Source organism: Mya arenaria, chromosome 12 (genome assembly GCF_026914265.1).
Source record: "Mya arenaria isolate MELC-2E11 chromosome 12, ASM2691426v1".
In the NCBI taxonomy this organism is placed as follows: Eukaryota; Metazoa; Mollusca; class Bivalvia; order Myida; family Myidae; genus Mya; species Mya arenaria.
The window spans coordinates 68,195,441-68,219,256 of NC_069133.1; the positions used below are offsets into that span (position 1 = coordinate 68,195,441).

The 23,816-nt window shown below is 36.5% G+C and overlaps 1 protein-coding gene across 2 annotated transcripts in view; it reads left to right on the top strand.

The window, feature by feature from the left end:
• The first annotated feature begins 317 nt into the window (after positions 1-317).
• Positions 318-23,816, top strand: part of LOC128211628 (phospholipase DDHD2-like) — a 29,499-nt gene continuing 6,000 nt past the window's right edge. The window contains exons 1-16 of one of the 2 annotated variants that reach the window (XM_052916615.1): positions 318-470; positions 6,002-6,310; positions 6,534-6,773; positions 6,929-7,045; positions 7,879-8,063; positions 10,863-11,006; positions 12,186-12,209; positions 18,328-18,478; positions 18,799-18,940; positions 19,330-19,432; positions 19,856-19,961; positions 20,271-20,395; positions 21,246-21,383; positions 21,907-22,002; positions 22,347-22,450; positions 23,019-23,253. In XM_052916615.1, the coding sequence (XP_052772575.1) occupies positions 329-470; positions 6,002-6,310; positions 6,534-6,773; positions 6,929-7,045; positions 7,879-8,063; positions 10,863-11,006; positions 12,186-12,209; positions 18,328-18,478; positions 18,799-18,940; positions 19,330-19,432; positions 19,856-19,961; positions 20,271-20,395; positions 21,246-21,383; positions 21,907-22,002; positions 22,347-22,450; positions 23,019-23,253 (2,361 nt within the window). In that variant the 5' untranslated portion in view covers positions 318-328. The remainder of the gene's footprint in view (positions 471-6,001; positions 6,311-6,533; positions 6,774-6,928; positions 7,046-7,878; positions 8,064-10,862; positions 11,007-12,185; positions 12,210-18,327; positions 18,479-18,798; positions 18,941-19,329; positions 19,433-19,855; positions 19,962-20,270; positions 20,396-21,245; positions 21,384-21,906; positions 22,003-22,346; positions 22,451-23,018; positions 23,254-23,816) is intronic. The other variant, XM_052916616.1, reaches the window with a different exon arrangement.

Here is a 23,816-nt window from a genome sequence, read left to right on the forward strand (position 1 = left end):
TGTATCACCCTGTACCCGCCGGAATTTGGAATAACGCTTATTTTTTTGGCGGTGCTTAATAGAATCCCGAATGCCATTTAGTGTTATCATTGAATTAAACAACGCAATCTTGCTTGAGTGTGTATAAAATATTTCTATCTTTGATTACTACTGTAACAGTAATCTGAACAAATACAGAACTTTTTGTCGTGTTTGCCCCTAAAAGCAATCCACATCTCATTCATCTTAGGTAGGGGAAGTAACCAGCGTTGATTTTTTTTTAATTCGATAGCGACACAAACATCGTGAAACAAATCACCGGTAGAACACTTCCGGTATTTGACGTGTAATGGCTGACAGGTCGAAAAAAGAAGCTACTCCACCTCCGTTGCTGCTTATGCCGGCCGGAGGGGGCCTGACGTTAACGCCGCCTGACCAGCAAAGTCTCTTTATGCCAGTTGTTCAATCAGAACCCTCTCTTTTTGGTCCAGGTTTGTAGTTTGTTCCCAAAATGTTGTCATATTGGTTAACAAGTATAACTTTGTATCTGGGAGTAAGATTACAGGGAGAGGAAACCAAGCTATGTACAGCATGAGCCAGTCTGAATATGCTGTCGTCAATTGATTCCATCACTGATAACAATGATTCGATCGATATCAGTGCACGCTTCCAAGATTTACAGCAATGCCGTATGGAGTGAAATATGTACATGACTTCACAAAAATGGTCATTATTAAAGTAATAAACTTCAGATTTTTACAATTTATACACCGATATAAAGCTGAATAATTTACCTTTCCTTTCACATAAAATGCGCTTATAACAAAAATATGCTTGGCGTTAAAACGGCGAGTTAAAAAGAGGCGTTAAATGAAAGTTGGCAATAATTGACCGCCTGTGCAGGTTTGAAAAAACAAGAGAGGTCTAACGAAATTTATTATTTAATTAATTATAAACATGAAATTTTAACAATTTATACATCGAAATAAAACTGAATAAATTACCTTTCATTTGACATAAAACGCACTAATGAAAAAAAATGTGTGGGGTTGAAAAGGCGAGTTAAAAAAGAGACGTTCAATGAAAATCGGCAATATTTGACCGCCAGAACAGGTTTGAAAAAGAGGAAAGGTGTAATGAAAATAGTCATTTATTTAAAACTGAATATGAGAATTTGACAATTTATTTACCAATATAAACCTGAATACATTATCTTTCATTTGACATGAAATGCACTAATGAAAAAAATATTTGGCATTAAACCGGAGAGGTAAAAAAAGTCCTTAACCCTTTCCCGCATGATTGTGCCAAATTGCCCCTTAATCTATTCCCGCATGATTGTTCCAAATTGTCCCTTTATCGATTACCGCATGATTGTTCCAAAATGTCCCTCTATCGATTCCCGCATGATTGTTCCAAAATGTGCCATGTTTTTTTACGGTCATTTATTAACCTATCTGTTGCTAATTTTTTCGCAACAAATGCATTTTTGTGTAATATAAACATCGATTATTATATAAATAACGAAAAAAGATGATGTTACTATTCAAGATTTTCGGAAAATCGCGACTAAAAGAGACAGAGCTCAAACACGCCTTAAAAGTTCATAGCGCATGCTCGACGCGTGCTTGTCTCGTTTTTTTAATGGAAAATCCCCATACACGTCACTAGCTATTTAAAACTACCAAGAATTAATATCATATAAATATATCCTATTGATCACGCGCTAATGACGTCACCTGTCATGGTTTAGAAATGTGTCAAAATGGCTGATTTACGATGTAGTAAACAAGAGTCTGGCTTGAATAAACACATGTCATTTGTCACTTCTGTTTCCAAAAATGGAATGTTAATCCGGTAATAAAAATGTCCCCTTATGTCTGTTAATCAAAGTTAGTATTTTGATGTGAATACACAGATAATAATAAAATTATATGTGATTTGACCCAGTTTGACAGCTGTTAAAACATGTGTTCTCTCGATCTCGATAAATACACAAGAATGTTGTCGTAATTGTCCATGCAATTCAGACCTTGATTTATTGCCTTGTGTTGACAGATTTTAATAATAATATTATTACGGATTCACAAAATTTAATTTAAATAGCGATTCTGACTATTAAAAAATTGAGTTGTTCGGCTTGTTGAGGGCAATATCTAGTACGTTCCCAAAGTTTTTAAAACTCTGCCAGTAGCAGACCCAGCCTTTTATTTTGATATTTACAATTATTTTATTCAATTCATTTCAAAACAACGGACATGCCAATTTTATTTATGAGAACAATTAATCTGAAATAACATTTGCTGTTTGCCCAATTGAATTGTGTTTATTTTTTAACAATGCATGATTTCTGTGATTTGAATATTTGTTTATTATCATAAACCTTTTTAGATTAAACTATGATCACTAGATTCGAAATTTAATACATTACAAATACTATATTCATTATTTGAATTTCTAACATTATTTTAATCAAAAGAAATACTACAAAATCTTTAAAGTTGTTACGCATAGGTGTCAATGGAAATATAGTAAAATATGAAATCAATTGAAACATCTTCAATTTTTCACAAGAGTTGTGTTTCTCTATAAGTATTCAACCAAATAATTTAGACAACAAAATAAAAATTATACCACTGGATTGGAAATTCATTTACCTACAAACTTTATATTGAACTATAATTGATTAAACTAAAAGAAATACTAGAAAAATAAGTTAGAAATGCATAGGGGGCAATTTTTCAATATTCTCCAATAATCTCCTATGCAGTAGGGGTACTTATAGGGGCTTATTATCTATTGGCTACTGGTTATTAATGTACTGATAAGCAATGCAGTGGCAGGCCTAATATGGCTGATTTGGCATGAGGGAAAGGGTTAAATGAAAGTCGGCAATATTTGACCGCCAGTGCAGGTTTAAAAAACAGGAAATGACTAACAAAAATCATCATTTATTTAATTTTAAACATGAAAAATTTACAACTAATATACCGATATCAAGCTTATTAAATTACCTTTCATTTGATATAAAATGCCCGAAAGACAAATGTCTGGGGATGAAACGAAATTTTAAAAAATCCATGTGTACTACCCCAAAATGAACTGGGAAACATGAAAAGTTGCTGGTTTCAAGTATGAACGTAAACGTGTCTTTTCAAGTGTGATGTTAGAATATGCTAACACGATAAATGTTTGTAACACCTTAAGAAGTAAATACGGTGTTAAGAGCCATGCAAGAAAAACACAAAGGGTAATTAGTAATTATTACTCAAATTATAATAAATTAAACGTAGACAAACAAATACCATCGTTCGATCACTTTGTTAAATTCAAACATTATCATTTGTGAGAATGGCATATTTTAAAGAGGATTACGTTATTTATGACTTGGATTTCGATACTATACTTGGCGGGTTTACTAAGAGTGCATATAACTTTTTAGATAGTGATTTTGAGGAAAATTCTGCTACTATTTCTAAATCAATTTATCTCCAAAAACCTCGAGACAGTGACAAAAGTAATTTGCGGAAACAATATGTATGTGATGAAAGTTATGCTTTGGTGTTGGGAATACATGGGCACATGCGTTCAAGACATGGAAAGGAAAACGACAGAGGTGGGAATGTTTTATTGTATATGTCATACTCAAGTGATTTACATGTACGATGCAACATTGGAGTAAGATTATTGATTATGAAAACATGTATATTTGCCATTTTATTTGCTATTGTGTCTTATTTTCCCAATTTGCAAGGCACATACATGAACAGTAAAAATATTTCCAAAAAATCACTGCTGTCATACATACCAAAAATCATGTACTTCTAAAATGAATTAATATATGTTTTCTGGAGGTAAATAGAGATTTATCAGTGAAATAAAGATGTTTTTCATAATTCAACATTTTTATATATTCATTTTAAGCAAATGTGAGTTGATGGTCAATGGTGTTCATGAAATGTAGAAGGTCCATCTTCCTCAGTTATGAAGAATCTGCCAGGAAAACGTCAGACGCATTTGGACCTGAAAGCACAATTTAAATGTGAAACATGAGCTTTTTGTAACATAAATATCATAACCTGCATTCTGATATTTGTCAGCAGTCTTATATCACTGGTTTCAATGCATTATCGCATAAATTGGTTCATTCGAAGACCAAAACAGCTGTTAAAACGTTCATAAGTAAATGCTGCAACAACAAAAAAGATAGCCAAGGAAAAAAATATATATAGATGAAATATAGCACTATTATCATTGATGCTGCATTTTGATCTGTCTTTAAGGATAATATCAATTCTTTTAACTCATGGTCACTTTTTATTCAGCTTGACATATAAAATATTTATTGCAGCTACCACATACATACCCTCATCAAATTCCAATTTATGATAAGAAAAAATAATGCTAACTTCAAACCAAAAATTCACTAACATGTTAACTTGTAATCTTATTAAAAACTCCCCCGGTACAACCATCAATATGTTAGGTACCAAATTATGCCAAAATAAATATAAAAATACATTTTGAAAGGCAATTAAATCCAGCCAGATTGATGCAGAATTTATTCAGTAAAAACACATTTTCAATACATAACTGTCGAATAATTTTAAAATCATTTTTTTTTAAAAAGTGTACGACTACATTAAGCCATGCTATGACAACACCATTTCAATAACGAATTGTCGAAATTTATTTAAGTATGTGTAGAGTAACGAACGAAACCTATCACTAAAATGGCAAATTCGCTATTTTGTTCGGATATCACCCATCCGAATGCGAAGAACTGTCCCATTGTCTTATAAAAAATGGTAGAAGTACCGAATAAAAACTCAAAACTACACGAAAGCAATAAACACAAACACTTACGGTTGATCAATGCGACGGTATTTTAACACTCAATGCTTTCTCGAGAGCGTAGTCATCAAAATTATAACGATATATTTCGGTCACATTCACGAATCGTCAATATCGGAAATGCGCAATGCGCATGTGCACGACAACATATTCAAGCATAACGGCTCGTTTCCAGTCCCTGTATTATTGGTCCCAGTTTGTATTTAGCCAATTTAAGGCCTTGTCCTTTATTGGTCTGACAAAAATACTATCTGTATTCGTCGTAACTGTCCGTCGCATCTTCAAAGAATTGATGACTGAAATGCTCAACTTATTTGTTAGGGTAAACCTTATATTTAAAATATTTGTATGAAACCTTTGACATAACTGCACATCTACATACTTAAAAAAAACTGCTAGATAGCTACTTAAAACCAACACAGTTTATCAGAATCATACCTGGGTATCTGCTCATTAGGGCGTTACATTAGTTGGTCCGACTTGTGACCCAGACTACAGATAAAAGCAGATATAAGACTACTTTCATTTTTGCCGAAAATTACTTTCCAAATCTGTGCTCAGTTTTTTTATGGAAATATATGTCTGCTTTTGTGTTGTTTGACCTTTAAAACAATATTAACCTTCAACTTGAAATACTTTTTTTGTTCTTCATATTTACTCAAGAGGTCACTCTAGTCTAAAGGTCACTCCTACCAGCAATCTAGCATAACATAACACATAACTATGTATAACTGCAGTTATTTATTGTCAGAAAATTTTGAAAGGCCTAAGTAGCTGCAATTAAAACAACTCTGGATTCAGAAGAAGATAAATGAGTACAAATCAAATCCAAAAAAATACTTTAACAAACACCAGTACAACATGAATCCTCATCTGCACATGCATGTAGATGTAGAAATTTGTTCAAGTTTCCGAAAGTATAAAAGAATAATCACAAGGCAGTGAGCCAATTCATGGATTAATCCAATAGTCATTCAAAGGGAATGTTCACCAAGTCAGAAGTACAGTTCGTTTCATCTGTACATAGTGTTGAGATATTTTGGAGATACTTTCAAACACTTGAGCAAATTGCATGAACTAGATGAGAGTTCTTGTCATCATTGTAAGATTGGTATGTAATCTGCACATAGACAGCAGGCACCATGCTTTTACCAAATTTCCATTTTAGAGGATGACATTTTGGGTGAAGCTGATAGTTTTGTGGGTCAGTCTCCACCTCCACCAACAGTTCGACCCATGACAGCTCCGCCTGTATCAGGACACAGGGAGGGGCCCCAGACTGCCAACCTGTTTGCTAACACTGGCTCATCACCCGCTGACCCTTTTACACAGATAAACCAGGGTTTGCCAGGAAGGCCTAGCCCCGGGGTGACTCCACCATTCTCACAGGGTTCTGGGACAGGTCCTCTAGCTCCTACATCACATGTACCTGCCTCTAGCCACATGTCTGCAATGCCGCCCATGCCAAATGCTAGTGGTAATACCCATTGTAGTATTAAAAGACTGTTCATAGAATTTAATAAACTGGTTCCAGATTAGCTTTTTGGTTATGGTAAACCTTAAATAGTTGAGTATCATGTACTGATAAGTGATCTGACAAATGATGTTGAAATTACAAAAAAATGGTTGACTTAATGTTTAATCATTGATTTACGAATAAGTCAAACTTGGATATGTTACCCTCATTTTTCAATTTTCAGGTCTGTCCGGCTTGTACAGAAAGCATGGTTCTAGTCGTTATGCACCAATGCCGACCGGAACATACGCCAATTCTCAGTCCTCCTTCATTGCCAACCCGCCTGCTCCTATCCCATTCTCACCTGATTTCAACAGCTCCTCCAGTCATAGGGCAGACCCAGGCCCCCCCTCAATCCCTGCTATCCCAGCCCAGCCCAGTATGGGGCCACTCCCAGGGATGGGCTATGTACCAAATGCTACAGGTATCTAGAATTACTCTTTGAAATAAATGCTGCGAATAAAGTCTTCATAATTATAAACATTCTTATTAAAATGGTTAAAAAATATATTTTTTAAATGAACTTTAATGTTCAACATTAAACACAATTCATATAAAAAAATATTGGTGATATTTCAGGTGTATACGCCCCTGTGTCCCCCCACTGGTGTTTCTGTAAGAAGGTTGAGGGCCGGGATGTCTGGTACCCCTTGTCAATGTCCGACAATCTTACCCTTGAGGATGCCTTCAATACAGGTACCATTTGTTGGCATTTACAGAGAATCAGATGTGATTTGCCAGCAGATTTCTGCTAATCTAATGGCTCTAGGGACATAAAAACATAATTACAAAAAAAAGATTGGTTTATTTTAAATGATAACTGGTTGCTTTTGGATATTACCTTAATTTTTTTAAGTATTGACACTCCAGTTCGCTTCGATTTTGAAGTCAGAAAAACCCTTTAAAGGGCTTCTCAAAGACCAGTTATGCTTCTGTGGCAGGGTATTCCCTCCCCCCTTCCACCCTTTGACACCCAATTAAGCTCCCCCATAAGTCATATCCAAAATTGTTCCAGCCTTACACCTGCCAAGTCAATCACATCCCTTAATAAACCTTAACCACTTAACCCCGATTGTCCGAGGTTATTATTATATATCACATTATAAAACCCTTGCTCACATTTTCTTTTTAAGGTATGATCCATAAAATATTTTTAATTAAATATGTTTTCAATTAAATTACATCAGAATTTGTTCAAGCTTAAGTTCTCTTCTTTATTAAAAGCCAACCATATGTTTTGTCAATGCATATAGTGTCTGGCCATGGTGTCCAGCATATGTGGGTAAAAGTAGCATAGTCAACAATATTTTTTGTATGCAATGACTATTTAACAACAAGCATATATTTCTTAAACCTCTGCCCCCAAAAGGCATAAAGGCTTCATTTTGTCAAATAACTTAATCAAACATGATTTTGCACAAAAAAAAAGAAATGCCAAAAATGTTGTGTGCTCAACTGGATCCTGTAATAATGGATTCAAAATTGTTCGAGAAATTCGGGCCAGTCTGTCATTGCAGTGTTTTCTACAGGTCAAGCCAACCTGGTGGTGCCTATTGAGGGAGGTCGATATGATGTGAACTTATCAGAGCGCAAGCGGTACTCTGTCTACTGGGAGGAAGATCCAAGGCTGGTGCGCCGATGTAGCTGGTTCTACAAGCGTGAGGGTGACACTAGATACACCCCATATGAAGAGAATATGTGCTTGAAGTTGGAGGTATGTATCTGTGTACCTTGAACTGAAGTTAGATTGATGTTTTTCACATTACTGAGAATTCCTCTGCTAGTGATTCGTCCTGCTATCTAGATTTTATGTAATTTCAAAAATTTATTTCTGTAGTTCATTTACAAGGAAAACAAAAATGTATATGAAGACTTAACAAGCTTGTCCCTGAGCGATTTCACTTGAGTGATCATAAAGGATTTGCAAGCTTGTCCCAGTATTTATCAGCTTGTCCCCAAGTCAGGGTTCGAATTTAAATTTGAGGAGCACTTGCAAAATTTTGCGAGTGCTTTTTGAGGCAACTCGCAAAAGTAAAAATTAACTTGCAATTTTATTATTTTCTTTATTCCCTTATAATATTGTCTAATTAAAGTAGATATTTACACCTATAAAGACATATTATGAATATTAAAAAAGTATCAATCTTGTGTGACTCGACTACTAGAACTTGTTGATGGCTTAAATTATTTTTGGAGGGTACAGATGACTCATCGGATGCTGGCCGCTTTTTGATAACAAAGCTGTCCAATAATTTGACATTGTTAACTTTGAGGAGGGTATATTTACCCTCGCCATCGGGTAATACCCATTCGGCGAGCACGCTACAGATTTCATTAACTGATTAAGTCTATAAGTATTAAAAACAATAACATTATAAATTTATAATAAATAAAAGCAACAGTAAATGTAGCGTGGATGCTTTGGACTATAAAATATATCGAAGTCGGGGGTTTTAATAATACCCCAAATCAGGATTTTCTTTAATTCGATGTCTGATTTTCAGGAATTTTCATATAATTTGTAGGTAAAATGTAATTCAAAATGTTTATATTTATGTTTATTGTTTATATTCAACCATTACAAGAGACTAGCATAGGGGCGCATGTGGTAGGGTGTGGGAGGGGTCCACCCCTGTTACAAGGGGGGTTTGTGGAGTTTCCTCCTAGAGTGTTTTGTTTTCATTCTCAATTAAAATCATTTTCCATGATTTTCAGACTCTACAAAATGTTGTTGCTTTTGCACAAAATTTGGAAGGGTGTGTTTAAATATCAAAATTAAAATTTGTCTTCTTGTCTGTGGTAATATGACTGTACTTGTCTGGAGTCTTCATTAGTGCAATGTCTCATTTTAACAGAAAGTTAAGCATTTGAAACAATCATATTGGCATAAATACACACACAAAAAAACACAAATATGTAGGGTACGAAATTTAGTTTGTACGATCAGGATTGAGTACGAATGTTATATTAACCTGGCTGTTATTTAATTGTCTTTGGTAAAATTATGCTTAATATGTTGATGTTTTAGAATAAAATGACAATAAAAATCACTGCCCTTGCTTAAAAAAACACTTATACAGAACATTGATAAAATAACACCGAAAATCGTTCCGACAAAATGGCGGTTTCAGCGAATTTTGACATGATCGTAGACATGATATGAAAACGCGACATAAAGCATCAAAATATTTTGGAGGTTACAAAAGAATGTTCATCATTAATATTTTACAAATACTCTTTCAAAACATTTACTGATAAATTGATGTATTTGATTGTGTTAGCGCCAGCTTTCCTATGTCTACAAATTGGCAGTTACCATCTGCTTCAAATCAACAATAATTAAAATAGCGAATCTCGTCTGTACAGAACAATTATCAATTATTTTAAAAGGTGAAATAGTGCTTGACAACATTTTTCACCATCCCTTCGCATTTTCTATAGCATTTTCCAAACTTTCATCTTTGAATGAACGAGTTCTCATTGTATATTCTGATTTGCTGATTCAATAGCTCCGCCTCCTGGCGATATTTCTCTAATTGGCTCTTCCTAATTATCGGATTAGAACCATTTATGAATACACAGGTCGTCTGCTCCTTACGCACAATAAACTGTCACATGACTCGTACAAGGCATAATGGAAGATGAAAGGGCAGTACGGCATATTTTAAGCAGTCAATGGTGCAGCATATGAAAACGTCCGGTCACATTAAAAGAGGCGTACAAGGCTATTATAAGGAATTTTCAAAAGGCCCGGGGTCAAATTCTGGGATGTTTTTTGGCGATTTTCTGGACGTATCATACGTCTACGTCCGCTTAATGAAACCCCACTTAGACAGTTAAGCGGATATATTCAAAGGTTGATGGTGTTAACATAAAGTGCGCGAAATGCGCTAAATTTAGCCAATGATTGAGCTAGGTGATTACGTCATTTGTATTCACTTTGTATTATGCAAGCCTCGGAGCATCCTGGAAAGATTCGAGAGAAAACTCGGCCTTTTCCGTATTTGTTCTATTTTTGAAAACTTACTTGAGCGTGACTCCGTACTGTCTTCTCTTTACTGGTAGTGTAAACATGCCACTTATAGGTTGTTTACACTCGACCACGTAGCGAAGTTAAGTTTATGTTTATTCTACTTTTCTTTTAACATTTTGTGGTCTAGAAAAAGCCACTCGCAGATTTTTGCGAGCTCGAATAAAAGTCACTCGCAATTTGCATTTATGTCGCTCGCATTTTGCGAGTATGCGAGTCTAAATTCGAACCCTGTGAGTGATAATGCAGTATTCATAAGCTTGTCCCTGAGTGATCATGCAGTATTTGTAAGCCTGTCCCTGAGTGATCATGCAGTATTTATAAGCTTGTCCCTGAGTGACCATGCAGTATTAATAAGCTTGTCCCTGAGTGATCATGCAGTATTTATAAGCTTGTCCCTGAGTGATCATGCAGTTACACAATAGCACACAACTTAAAACAAGACATAATATTCTATCAAATGTATATCCTATGTTTCTCAAGGAAGAGTACAAGACTGCCATTTCCAGCGGTGTGTGGCACAAGCCTATCCGACTTGAGAGTGGCGAGACGGTTGTTATGCACAATGCCAATGTGATGGTCCACTATGTGGCCTCATCACAACCAGACGAGTGGGGAAATTTACAGGTATGGTCAATGGCACCTCTAAACAAAATATTTTTGTGATTATACTGATATCAATTGCTAGTATCAATTTTAATATAATTTGTGACACTTGCTTCATAGTTGAAAGTATGATCTAAAGACACTTTATCATACCCTCACTGATATGCTGGTCATGGTATGTTAGCCTTAACCTTTATCAGTGAAAACATTTGACATGGCTTAGATTATCTCTGCAGAGAGTTTGAACGTTATATAGATATGTTTATTCAAATGCACAGGTATTCTTAAGGAATGAATGGTTTGTTTGATGTCATTATCGAGGTATGAATGCAGTTGGGCTGGTTGTATGTATGTATGTATGTATTTTATTACACCTTGTGGTCAAGGATAACCCGTGAAAGTGCAAGCACTCAATTCCATTAGGGTCCTTTGTTTTTGCTGAAGGGACAGCAGGCTGAAGAGACAGTGGTGGTATACAAGGAAGTCAGGGTGCTATACCCTAGCTCTTTCTGGAAGAGACCCCTTGGTTTACGTGCTCGGTATAAAGCATTGATACACAGGTTACAACTTTCCTTGGTTAAACCAGTACTGAGTAAACCACTTTTCCAAGCACTACCCTTTAGATGCCGAGCGCCAGGCAAGGGAGCTACTTGTACCACCTTTTTAGTCTTTCGGTATGACACGGCCAGGGATCGAACCCATGACCTCCCGCTCCGTAGGTGGACACTTAATTACTAGGCCACGGAGAAAGTTTTATGTGTTAAGGTGAGTCGAGACCTTTAAACCATGCAGGCGAACGCTTAACCACTAGGCCATGGAGAAGGTGTTATGTGTTAAGGTGAGTTGAGACCTTTAAACCATGCATACTTTAACCATCCCCACTGTGTTCATATCCCAGATAATGACAACAATGACTCATTTCATAACTTATATTTATACCAAAAGTTTATTATTACTTCCAGGATGGTTTAAAAACACTTCATATCATTTAAAAAAAAAAGTTATTCTTCCTCACCCATACTGTCAATAGTATGACCAGACGGTATCTGGAAAAAGTTTATCATATTTGAAACAATGATAAACAATTTGTTTGGTTAACATGTTTGTTGTTAGGCATATGTATATATCCTGGATACCACATTGTTTATGTACATGAAGCTGTTGTTAACAATACAGTAATACTTGCACATGTATGTACAGGTGAGCGCCATTAACACATCACAGGTAAATCTAGTCACCAGTCACATTTGAATGAAATGCTTGTTGTGAAAATTGTTCTTCCGCAATCTGTCTCACCCTGTCATCCCTTCTATGTAATGTATCACTCTGCCTTCCTTCCTACCATGTCTGACTCTGCATTCCCTCTCTTTTTTCACATGCCACTCTTTCTATTCACCATCAATTGTCCCATTTTTCCTTCTATTCCATTGAAATGTCCCATTTTGCCTTCCCTTACATCTCATGTCTCACTCTGCCATCCCTTCTATGTAATGTCCCATTTTGCCTTCCCTTACATCTCATGTCTCACTCTGCCATCCCTTCTATGTAATGTCCCATTTTGCCTTCCCTTTCATCTCATGTTCTCACTCTGCCTTCCCTTCTATGTAATGTCCCATTCTACCCTTATTCACATTTAATGTCTAACTCAGCCCTTCCCTTCTATGAAATGTGTTACTCTGTCTTCTCTTCTGTTTAATGTCCCTGTCAGCCCTTCCATTCTGTTTAGATACTCATTCTGTCCTTCCAAAACTGACTCCTTCTATATAATGCCTCACTCTGTCTTCCCTGCTATTTAATGCCCCAGTCAGCCCTTCCCTTCTATGAAATGTCTCACTCTGTTTTCCCTGCTATTTAATGTCCCAATCAGCCCTTCCTTTCTATCTAATGTCTCACTCTGTCTTCCCTTCTATTTAATGTCCTAGTCAGCCCTTACCTTCTATCTTATTACTCACTCTGTCTTCCCATCATTCTAATGTCCCAGTCAGCCCTTCCTTTCTATCTAATGACTCACTCTGTCTTCCCTGCTATTTAATATCCCAGTCAGCCCTTCCTTTCTATCTAATGACTCACTCCGTCTTCCCTGCTATTTAATGTCCCAGTCAGCCCTTCCATTCCATTTAATTACTCATTCTGCCCTTCCCAAACTGACTCCTTCTATCTAATGACTCACTCTGTCTTCCCTGCTTTTTAATGTCCCTGTCAGCCCTTCCATTCTGTTTAATTACTCATTCTGCCCTTCCCAAACTGACTCTTTCTATATAATGACTCACTCTGTCTTCTCTGCTATGTAATGTCCCAGTCAGCCCTTCCCTTCTATGGAATGTCTCACTCTGTCTTCCCTGCTATTTAATGTCCCAATCAGCCATTCCTTTCTATCTAATGTCTCACTCTGTTTTCCCTTCTATTTAATGTCCCAGTCAGCCCTTCCCTTCTATCTAATGACTCACTCTGTCTTCCCTTCATTCTTATGTCCCCGTAAGCCCTTCCTTTCTATCTAATGACTCACTCTGTCTTCCCTGCTATTTAATGTCCTAGTCAGCCCTTCCCTTTTATGGAATGACTCACTCCGTCTCCCCTGCTATTTAATGTCCCAGTAAGCCTTTCCTTTCTATCTAATGTCTCACTCTGTCTCCCCTGCTTTTTAATGTCCCAGTCAGCCCTTCCCTTAAATGGAATGACTCTGTATTCCCTGCTATTTAATGTCCCAGTAAGCCCTTCCTTTCTATCTAATGACTCACTCTGTCTTCCCTGCTATTTAATGTCCTAGTCAGCCCTTCCCTTTTATGGAATGACTCACTCCGTCTCCCCTGCTATTTAATGTCCCAGTAAGCCTTTCCTTTCTATCTAATGTCTCACTCTGTCTCCCCTGCTTTTTAATGTCCCAGTCAGCCCTTCCCTTAAATGGAATGACTCTGTATTCCCTGCTATTTAATGTCCCTGTCAGCCCTTCCATTCTGTTTAATTACTCATTCTGCCCTTCCCAAACTGACTCTTTCTATATAATGACTCACTCTGTCTTCTCTGCTATGTAATGTCCCAGTCAGCCCTTCCCTTCTATGGAATGTCTCACTCTGTCTTCCCTGCTATTTAATGTCCCAATCAGCCATTCCTTTCTATCTAATGTCTCACTCTGTTTTCCCTTCTATTTAATGTCCCAGTCAGCCCTTCCCTTCTATCTAATGACTCACTCTGTCTTCCCTTCATTCTTATGTCCCCGTAAGCCCTTCCTTTCTATCTAATGACTCACTCTGTCTTCCCTGCTATTTAATGTCCTAGTCAGCCCTTCCCTTTTATGGAATGACTCACTCCGTCTCCCCTGCTATTTAATGTCCCAGTAAGCCTTTCCTTTCTATCTAATGTCTCACTCTGTCTCCCCTGCTTTTTAATGTCCCAGTCAGCCCTTCCCTTAAATGGAATGACTCTGTATTCCCTGCTATTTAATGTCCCAGTAAGCCCTTCCTTTCTATCTAATGTCTCACTCTTTCTTCCCGGCTATTTAATGTCCCAGTAAGCCCTTCCTTTCTATCTAATGTCTCACTCTGTCTTCCCTGCTATTTAATGTCCCAGTCGGCCCTTCCCTTCTATGGAATGTCTCACTCTGTCTTCCCTGCTATTTAATGTCCCAGTCAGCCCTTTCTTATTATCTAATGTCCCACTTTGTCTTCCCTGCTATTTAATGTCCCAGTCAGCCCTTCCTCTCTATCTAATGACTCACTCTGTCTTCCCTGCTTTTTAATGTCCCAGTCAGCCCTTCCCTTCTATCGAATGTCTCACTCTGTCTTCCCTTCTATTTAATGTCCCAGTCAGCCCTTCCCTTCTATCTTATGACTCACTCTGTCTTCCCTTCTATTTAATGTCCCAGTCAGCACTTCCTTTCTATCTAATGTTTCACTCTGCCTTTTCTTTTATCTAATGTCCTGCCAAGCCTCCTTTTCTATATAATGTGCCACTCTGCCTTCCCTTCTATTTAATGTCCCACCCTGCCTTCTTTTCTATATAATGTGCCACTCTGCCTTCCCTTCATTCTAATGTCCCACTCAGCCTTCTTTTCTATATAAGGTGCCACTCTGCCTTCCCTTCATTCTAATGTCCCACTCAGCCTTCTTTTCTATATAATGTGCCACTCTGCCTTCCCTTCATTCTAATATCCCACTCAGCCTTCTTTTCTATATAATGTGCCACTCTGCCTTCCCTTCATTCTAATGTCCCACTCCACTTCCCTTCCATCTAATGTCTCTTTCTGCTTTTGTCTCCATTTATTGTTGTAAATTTTGTAGTGTGGTCTGGGTTTTGCCTGAGCTGTAATATAACATTGTTTTATGTAACCAGGATCAGCATACTATTCATGTAACATCTTTGATATTGATACGGACAAATTCTCCTGACCTTGACTGTTTATCATGAATATATTTTATGGAGGTTACAAACAACATTAAGGTTTCAATGAGCAATTCAATTTCATCTTAAGTTTAAGTTAGTAAATCATCATTTCAAACTATAGACCTATGAAAGAGTATTGAAGCAAAAATGACAGCTTGTGTTTTGACTTGTACAATTTGCTTTCAGACATTTACATCTTGCCTTATTGCAGCCTCAATTCATCATCTGATCAACATTAGTTGTATTGGTCATCTTGCTTGATGCTACATTCCATTCAGTTTATTTTCAAAGCTAATCCAGGAGTTTAGATAATCTGTTACAAATCATTAAGAGACTTCACATTCTCCTAATGACCGAAGAGCACATCTAAGCAACTACTTTGTAACATGCCAAGTTTTTTAAAAGAAACAGCTCCATCTTTCGACAACAGAGGGCACAAGTTCCAATAGTTATTTGTGACCAAACAGAAACTCTGGACCAGAAGCAACCTGTTCTGTTCCATTTATAAAATCTTTTCTTTTTTTTTCAAATTATGTAAATTACCCACATAGTTGTGCAGCCTGGTGTAATGATATGAAACACTCATATTATTGAAGTTTGCATCCTGTTTGCTAAATTTGGCAATGCAGTATTTGTCCTGATGCTTGCTGACATTCTAATTCGTGTTGGAGTATTGTAAACTAAGCAAGGAAAAGTTTGCATCCTGTTTGCTAAATTCGGCAATGCAGTATTTGTCCTGATGCTTGCTGACATTCTAATTCGTGTTGGAGTATTGTAAACTAAGCAAGGAAAAGTTTGCATCCTGTTTGCTAAATTCGGCAATGCAGTATTTGTCCTGATGCTTGCTGACATTCTAATTCGTGTTGGAGTATTGTAAACTAAGCAAGGAAAAAAAGAAAGTTAGTAAGGAAGAAAGCTTTAAATCTAGCTATAGTTAACTGAAATAAAGGGATAGCTGAAATAAGAATATTTTACATGATTATATGTGAGATTGATAAACAAATCAATTGATAGCTGACCGCCTGAGTAATTCAGAAAAAAAGCAAGCCAGAATGCAAGATATACATGTATAAAAATTAAGGATGAGATCCAATAGAAATGTACAAGGCAGAACCTTTCCTTTAGACCCATACATACAAATGTATTAACATATTAATTTTGTTTTGGAACACTTGTGATACACAAGCCTATTAACAATTACCATTATTTACATGTATATACACAAGCCTATAGCTACCAACTGAGCTATCAAGTCAGCTATATAAATTAAGAAAATCATTCAGCTGTGACATTATGAATGTAGAGGTCAGAAGGATCAGGTCAATTTTGATGAGTACTATCTTTAGTATATATTTTAAAATCCGAGTTCACATCATTTACATTTTTATTTTATTTATTTATTTCTTCTTTCATGTAAATGGTTTAAATATTTTTCAACTACAGTGGAAACCCATTGGCTTGATATCCAAGGGACTGGCCAAAATACTTCGAGCTTTGTGAATATCGGGCCATGCCAGAGTGCTTACAAAGAGTTAAGATACATAAAGTTCAAGCTATGTGGAAATTGAGCCAACGGGTTTTGACTATATGTGTATATGCTTTTGGCATGAAGCAAGAACAGAATTTTTTTTATCATCAGTGCCCTTTGAATACTCTGATCATTTCACCAAAATAAATTTGGTAATGAAAAGTCGGAATCAGTTTGTTTGTTACACATGTCTGTTTTTGGAAAACAGGATCAAAACTGTTGTGGTTTATGTTTGAACTCCTTTCCTATCTTACTTGTTTGCCTTAACCAAAACCTTTTCAATAAGAAACTATTTGCTTCTTTTTGAAGGACTTCTATCAACATTTCAAAAATAAGCATTTAAACTCCTACTAATGTTGGAGCAACAGCTTAATAAGATGCTTACCTTGAACATGAATCATGAACTTTGGCTGTAGCATTATATTGAAAACAAGACAGGATTTTAACTGAAGTGACCTTGGCCTTATGAGAAGGTTGGCTGTTGTAATGGCTGCCGTGCTTATTGCATATTGTGTATAGTTTGTCTGTTGAAGATCTTCTTTTTTGACATATTGTGTTTGGCTTGGTGTTGTTGTTGTGCCGTAACTAAAAAAAACTTTCAAGATATTCAATGAAACTTGATACACTGGTTTAAAGGGACAATACATGTATAGCCAAGTTAAGAAATCTTACTTAAATAAATGTCCAGGTATGCTAAATAAACAGACTGGCAGTGTTGCTCCCTCTGCAGCACTCCTTTTCTTAATTATTACTGTCATATTTTTAAATATCAAATTGAAATGTTGTTTTGATTTATTACAATATTTTCAACTCACTAATTCTGGAAACAGGCTGAGAAAAAGTCATTGAACTGTCACTTAAACTGTTTTGAGCTGAGGGAGAAATTTTCTCTTTACATATATCACATTGTCGGATACCCCCAATACACACTATGCTATGCTTTGTTGTCTGCCGCGTGCAATTTGGCTAGGTAAATCTCGTAATCATGAATTTTAATGTGGCAGTTTCATTGGTTCCGCAAAGTACCAGATGCTATGCGGTTGAAAAATATTCTGCCCATTATGGGAGTTGAACAGCGTCTGCCTTCTCAGTACAGTAATATTAGGCAAAAGTTAAGACCACACGGCCATGAAGGCTACTGACACTGAAGTGTTATTGAACCAAATTTGAGTGTAACATGCAAATTCATTGGGAAAGAGTTGTCTCTCCTGCCTAATGCATGTTCCTTAAAACAAGATTTTGTCAGTCAATTGTTCCATGGTAAGTATAAAGTGTAACTGAAGAAAGTACTGTGGTTGCAATGCGGATATCACTGAGTACGTTGTTTTTCTGATCATAATAGAAACTGACTGAAAGACTCCTTGTCTCAGTAGTTTAGTCTGATCCCTATTGGAAGCTTTTTAACTTTATATATTGTCTCATTTCCACACACAGACAGACCAGCCACGACCTCGTGTAGTAAAGCGAGGTGTTGGAGACTTTGACATTGACAAGGGGGAGTCTCGTCAGGTGGACCATCTTCTGTTTGTTGTACACGGCATCGGAACAACTTGCGATCTACGCTTCCGTAGCATCATTGAATGTGGTGAGCAAAGAATAGGGCCTTTGTTTTCGATTCCTGGTTTACCGTTAGAACACATTTCTATGGTTATATGTCAGATACCAACATATTCATGTATATGTGGATACAACCTGCAGATTGTTTTTTATAATGGCATGCTTTGGTGTTTCAACCCTCTTTATTATGTCAACACTTTGTCCTACCTTTAAAATTGAACAACACTTGCAACCAGTTTCTATCATTTTTTAGAGTGATAACTAGCAGTTCAAAGCTGTCTTCATAATCAAGCATCAATAAATCAGAACCATCATGGTTTGTTAACGAATAGTTGTGTTTTGTTTAAGTGGATGATTTCCGGTCGACGTCACACTCACTGCTGTCGAGCCACTTCACCCAGGCCGTGGAGAGTAACAGGATCGGACGTGTTGAGTTTATTCCCATTCAGTGGCATATGGCAGTCCATGGGGACGCGACCAGCATTGACAAGTTAGTACATGCACAAATGTTCAGCATGTTTGTCATCAGGATTGTGTAAAGCAGTTTTTTAAACAAATTTATCACTAACTTGATATTCATACAAGTCTATTGCCTCATTTGTATTGTCTTTTTAGGTCATTTATACTCTTAAATAATAGATAAGGTAATACTTTAGCCTTGGTATTTGTGGTCGTTTGTGTACAAAACCTTTTACTTTTCACATTATAAATGTTCAAGATATTCCTATGAAACTTTGTACTCATGATGCAAGAGACAATTTGCACATGTTCATGAAAGCCTAACTCTAACTTCAATATTTGTTGAGTTATGGCCTTTTGACTGCAAAAAACAACATAGTTGTGTTGACTTGTCTTAATTTGCAATACGTTTCATTTCAGACGCATAAAACAGATTACATTACCCAGTATTCCTAAGCTGCGACACTTTGTCAATGACACAGTTACGGACGTACTTTTCTACACCAGCCCGACATACTGCCAGGTACAGGAATAATGTTAATTATATTCCAAATTTAATTGCTTCTGTAAATACTTAAAATGATTAATCTCAGGTAAGTTAACAAAACCTGTCGATTATCTAGGTATAAGGGTTTGTTTCATCTTCTTGGAAGTTCTAAATTTGCTATAGGTTATATGAACAGCTATCCTAACTATGGTAAAATGGTAAAAAAATCTACATAGCATGCTATAAAACAGATTGCTTCTATTGGCTTGTGATATGAAAAAAATACACGTCAAGAGTGTGAAAGTTGTCTTGTGGTATAGGTATCACCCTCTCACTGAAGGGGTTCAAGTTTTAATGTAGGAAACAGACTTTTAAAGTGATTCATATTAGTATTTTAAGGTTGACTTCATGGCTGAGCTGAAAATATGTATAAACAAATTAACTATGTGTATGTTTCAGCGTTTGGTTGATACAGTAGGGAATGAGATCAACCGACTGTACGAGCTGTTTCTCTCACGCAATCCAGCGTTCCAGGGTGGGGTATCTGTGGCTGGGCATAGTCTAGGTACGGTTTTCACTATGTTAGATGAATGGACAAAATCAGTTTAATCAATCAATTTAGGTTCATTGTTTGCAATTGGATGCAAGATTAAGAACTTTTCTTTGCCAGGGCCATAAAACTAGGATAGAAGCCATATTGTTTTTTTTATTTCATGCATGTCATGATGTCAGACATCAACTGTAAAATTTTACCAACAATACAATTATAAAAAAGAAATCGTAACAAATTTTAAAGAAAGATACTGATTTCTTGCAAATGTGTTGCATTCATTACAACGTATAATTATAATACTTTGAAATATCATTTTTATAGGTTCCTGCATCTTGTTTGACCTTCTTCAACACCAAGGTGACCAATCAGAAGCCATGTTTGAAAGTGTTGAGCAGCCAACCAATAGGGAGGCAGATTCTCAATCTGACACTTCCAAGGAAATAACTGTAAGACATTTGAATTTACTAGTGCCCTCGTTATCATAGTAAAGAATACTTCACATTGCTCGCCCAAGCCAAGCCACAAGTAACTAGGTAACAGTCCTACTACGATCAGGGAGAATAGGTGATCGTGAGATTATTTTTTTAAATTCAATTATACCCTTCTGATTTCTTTTGTCTATTTTGGAAGCCTGTGTTTTTGCAGTGTTCATTGCCCAGGAATGTCTAGTGTAGCTTTACTTGTATAGACATATGCTACCCTGCATTGTTGTTACTTATTCATGTAACTGAAGAATTAGCAGAGTAGACTTAGTTTTTTGGAGATTTTTGTTTGTTTCATACTGATGTTTTAAGAAGGGGCTAGAAAGAGACTTCCAATTTGGATTGGTCAATTGATTTGATCCAAGGTCGCTTAATATAGCTCTAATATAATGAGAACCAGACCATTGTAAAACTAAACAGATAAAAGAAAAAGCAGCGAATGCTATGAAACATTTAAACAATACGGGATATGTCCCAATATTTAGGATTTATAGAAAAGAAAACATTTGTGTTGACCCGGTCTCAGGTATAACTACCCAATGAAAATGCAAATCCATTACAATGGGAAATGAACACAAGATCAAAAATCAAGAAATAATTTTTAGGGGTTGTTGATGTCTTTTTTATAAAATGTATGTCTTCAGCATTTTTTGGAAAATTCATTAACATTTTATGTAAACATAAATGATTTATGTACTGGTATACATTTCTTGAATCAGTGCAATGTAATTTATTGGACTCTTTAATATATATTATATTGCATGCCAATAACATAGTAAAGGACATGTATGTACATGATTATCGATGTTTATAGCCGGAGATTGAAAGTACCAGCTCCAGTGTAGATGAACCATGTGATGAGACCGTTACCCTGGCTGACCTTCTTGTCAAGGTTGGGTTACAGGAGAAAGTAGAGCTGTTTGAACAAGAGCAGATTGACCTGGAGTCCCTGGTAGGTCTTCTGGGATGTTTCTGATTGTTACTGTACAGTTCATAAATCATTCTTTCAATCATAAACTACCATATGTTGTTCCAAAGGTATTTTTGAAAATCATGCCCATTTTTTTGCGCAAAATTTATTGGTGATTAGTACCTAATTATATTATGGTATTTAGGAAACATCTAACCAGCAAGTCAAATTGGAAAGAGTTTTATGATAAAAATGTTTAATTTTGATAAAGGTCTTGAAAACAAAGTATTTCAGAATTTTTTAAGTAATTATATTATTTTGCCAGTGAAATACTTTAATTAGGTAAATGACTCAAAGTGAGAAAGTCTTAAGATATGCTATGAATACTGGCACTGTTTCTATGCCAACTAATTACTAGAAGTTACATTGGCAGATGAGTGCTTTGAGTTTGGCAATCTGACACTATATGAATATGGGCCTTAGAATATGTGCAGCTTTCAAGCTTAAAACAAACAAAGGCTCTCATAATCAGATATAAGCATGATAACTTGAATCCTTGTTACAGAGCATGTGTAGTGAATCTGACTTGAAGGAGCTCGGCCTGGGGATGGGGCCAAGGAAGAAGCTGTTGGGGCTCGTTAGAGAGGAGGCAAACAAAAAGGTGAGAGTTACAGTGATCAATGGGTTAGTTTGGACATAGATGAGAGTTGGGCATCATTTAAGCTTTTCTCTAGCCAACCTGCTAAGATAATTTCACAGCTTTATGCCCCATCTCATGTCTCTAGCCTGAAAATAACGTACATGATTGTTGAACATCCTACAAATAATGGTCATACATTTTTCATAAAATACATTGCCATTAAGAATCTGAAAAACACTCATGCTTATTCTAATGAATTGACATGCTAAGGTTTACCAAGGTGAGATTTTTATATAATGGTTTACATGACTACATACATTCAAAGTATATCACCATCATACCACTAGTCTCCCATGTGCATTCAGGACAAGAGTAGACAGCAGCAGGTACAAAGGGAAGCCCAGGAGGCAGCCAGGGTTGCACTGCAGCAACAACAGCAGCTGCTTCAGCAGCAACAACAGGAGCAAAGGTTGGTTAGGATATTTGTGTCCTTAGTTGGAGGAACTTCATTCTGTCTGTATGAAAAGCCTTATATAATCGCCTTTTCAGAACATACATCATTCCTTTGTGTTTAAAGCCTTAAAGCATTGCCATGTCAAAGGATGCATTATTCAATATGTGCTTAACGCCTTATTGTATCTCCATGTTGAAGAATACAGTATTCTGTCTGTGTGTAACGCTTAAAAAATCCCAATTCGAAGGAAACAGCATTCAACCTCTTTTAAATGCCTAATTGTATCTCCATGTCGAAGAGTACAGTATTCTGTCTGTTTTTAATGCTTAAAAAATGACAATTCGAAGGAAATAGCGTTCAATCTGTGCTTAACGCATTATAGTATCACCATGTCCAAGAATACTTTTAAGTTCAACCAATTTTGTGTTATCATTGACCAATATTTTCAACAAATTGATGCTATTTCAAAATGATAACGTCACATATTTGAATACTCTATATCGTGATTTATAATTACATTAAATTCCACAGGTATAAAGGTAGGTGCCAACATAAGCTTTCATTATGTTTTGTATCTCCACAGACCTGCAACAGGCAGTTCCTCCAGCATGTCGGTGGATTATATTGTGGGTGAGGGTGGGACTGGGCAGCCCCACATCAAGTACCCCCAGCTCAAGTTCAGCCCCGTATCTTGCTTTGCAATTGGATCCCCAATGGGCCTCATACTGTCTGCACGTGGAGTGGAGACCATCGGAGAGGACTTCAGGCTTCCTACCTGTCAGAAATACTTCAACGTGTTCCACCCCTTTGATCCTGTTGTAAGTGGCAGTTTATGCATCATAGATCTGTTACAGTATGAAAGCATGCAAATGAGATAGTTGACTGGTATTTATGGTCACGGCTAACTCAAGTCACTCATACATTCAAACACAACAAAAGTGATGATGCTGTCATGGGAGGGTCAGGCCATGATGCAGCCAATAGAACTCCCTTAACTTTTCAAAATTTTTACTGGACAGTATTTTTTTCTTCGTTTTTAGCTCGACTATTCGAAGAATAAGGAGAGCTATACTACTCACCCTGGCGTCGGCGGTGGCATCGGCATTGGCGTCACACCTTGGTTAAGGTTTTGCATGTAAGCACCTTTAAGTCATTATCTCAGTAAATACATCAGTTATTGCAGTGAAACTTTGGATATGTATTCCCAACTATCTAAGATACTAAATTAATGAAGTTAGATAACAATTATTTGAATATAATGCAAATAATAGGCCTTTATTATTTGACTTAGAAATTCTGGTTAAGGTTTTGCGTGTAAGCACACATAGGTTAATATCTCAGCAACTACTTGAGGTATTGCATTGATACTTGATACAATAGT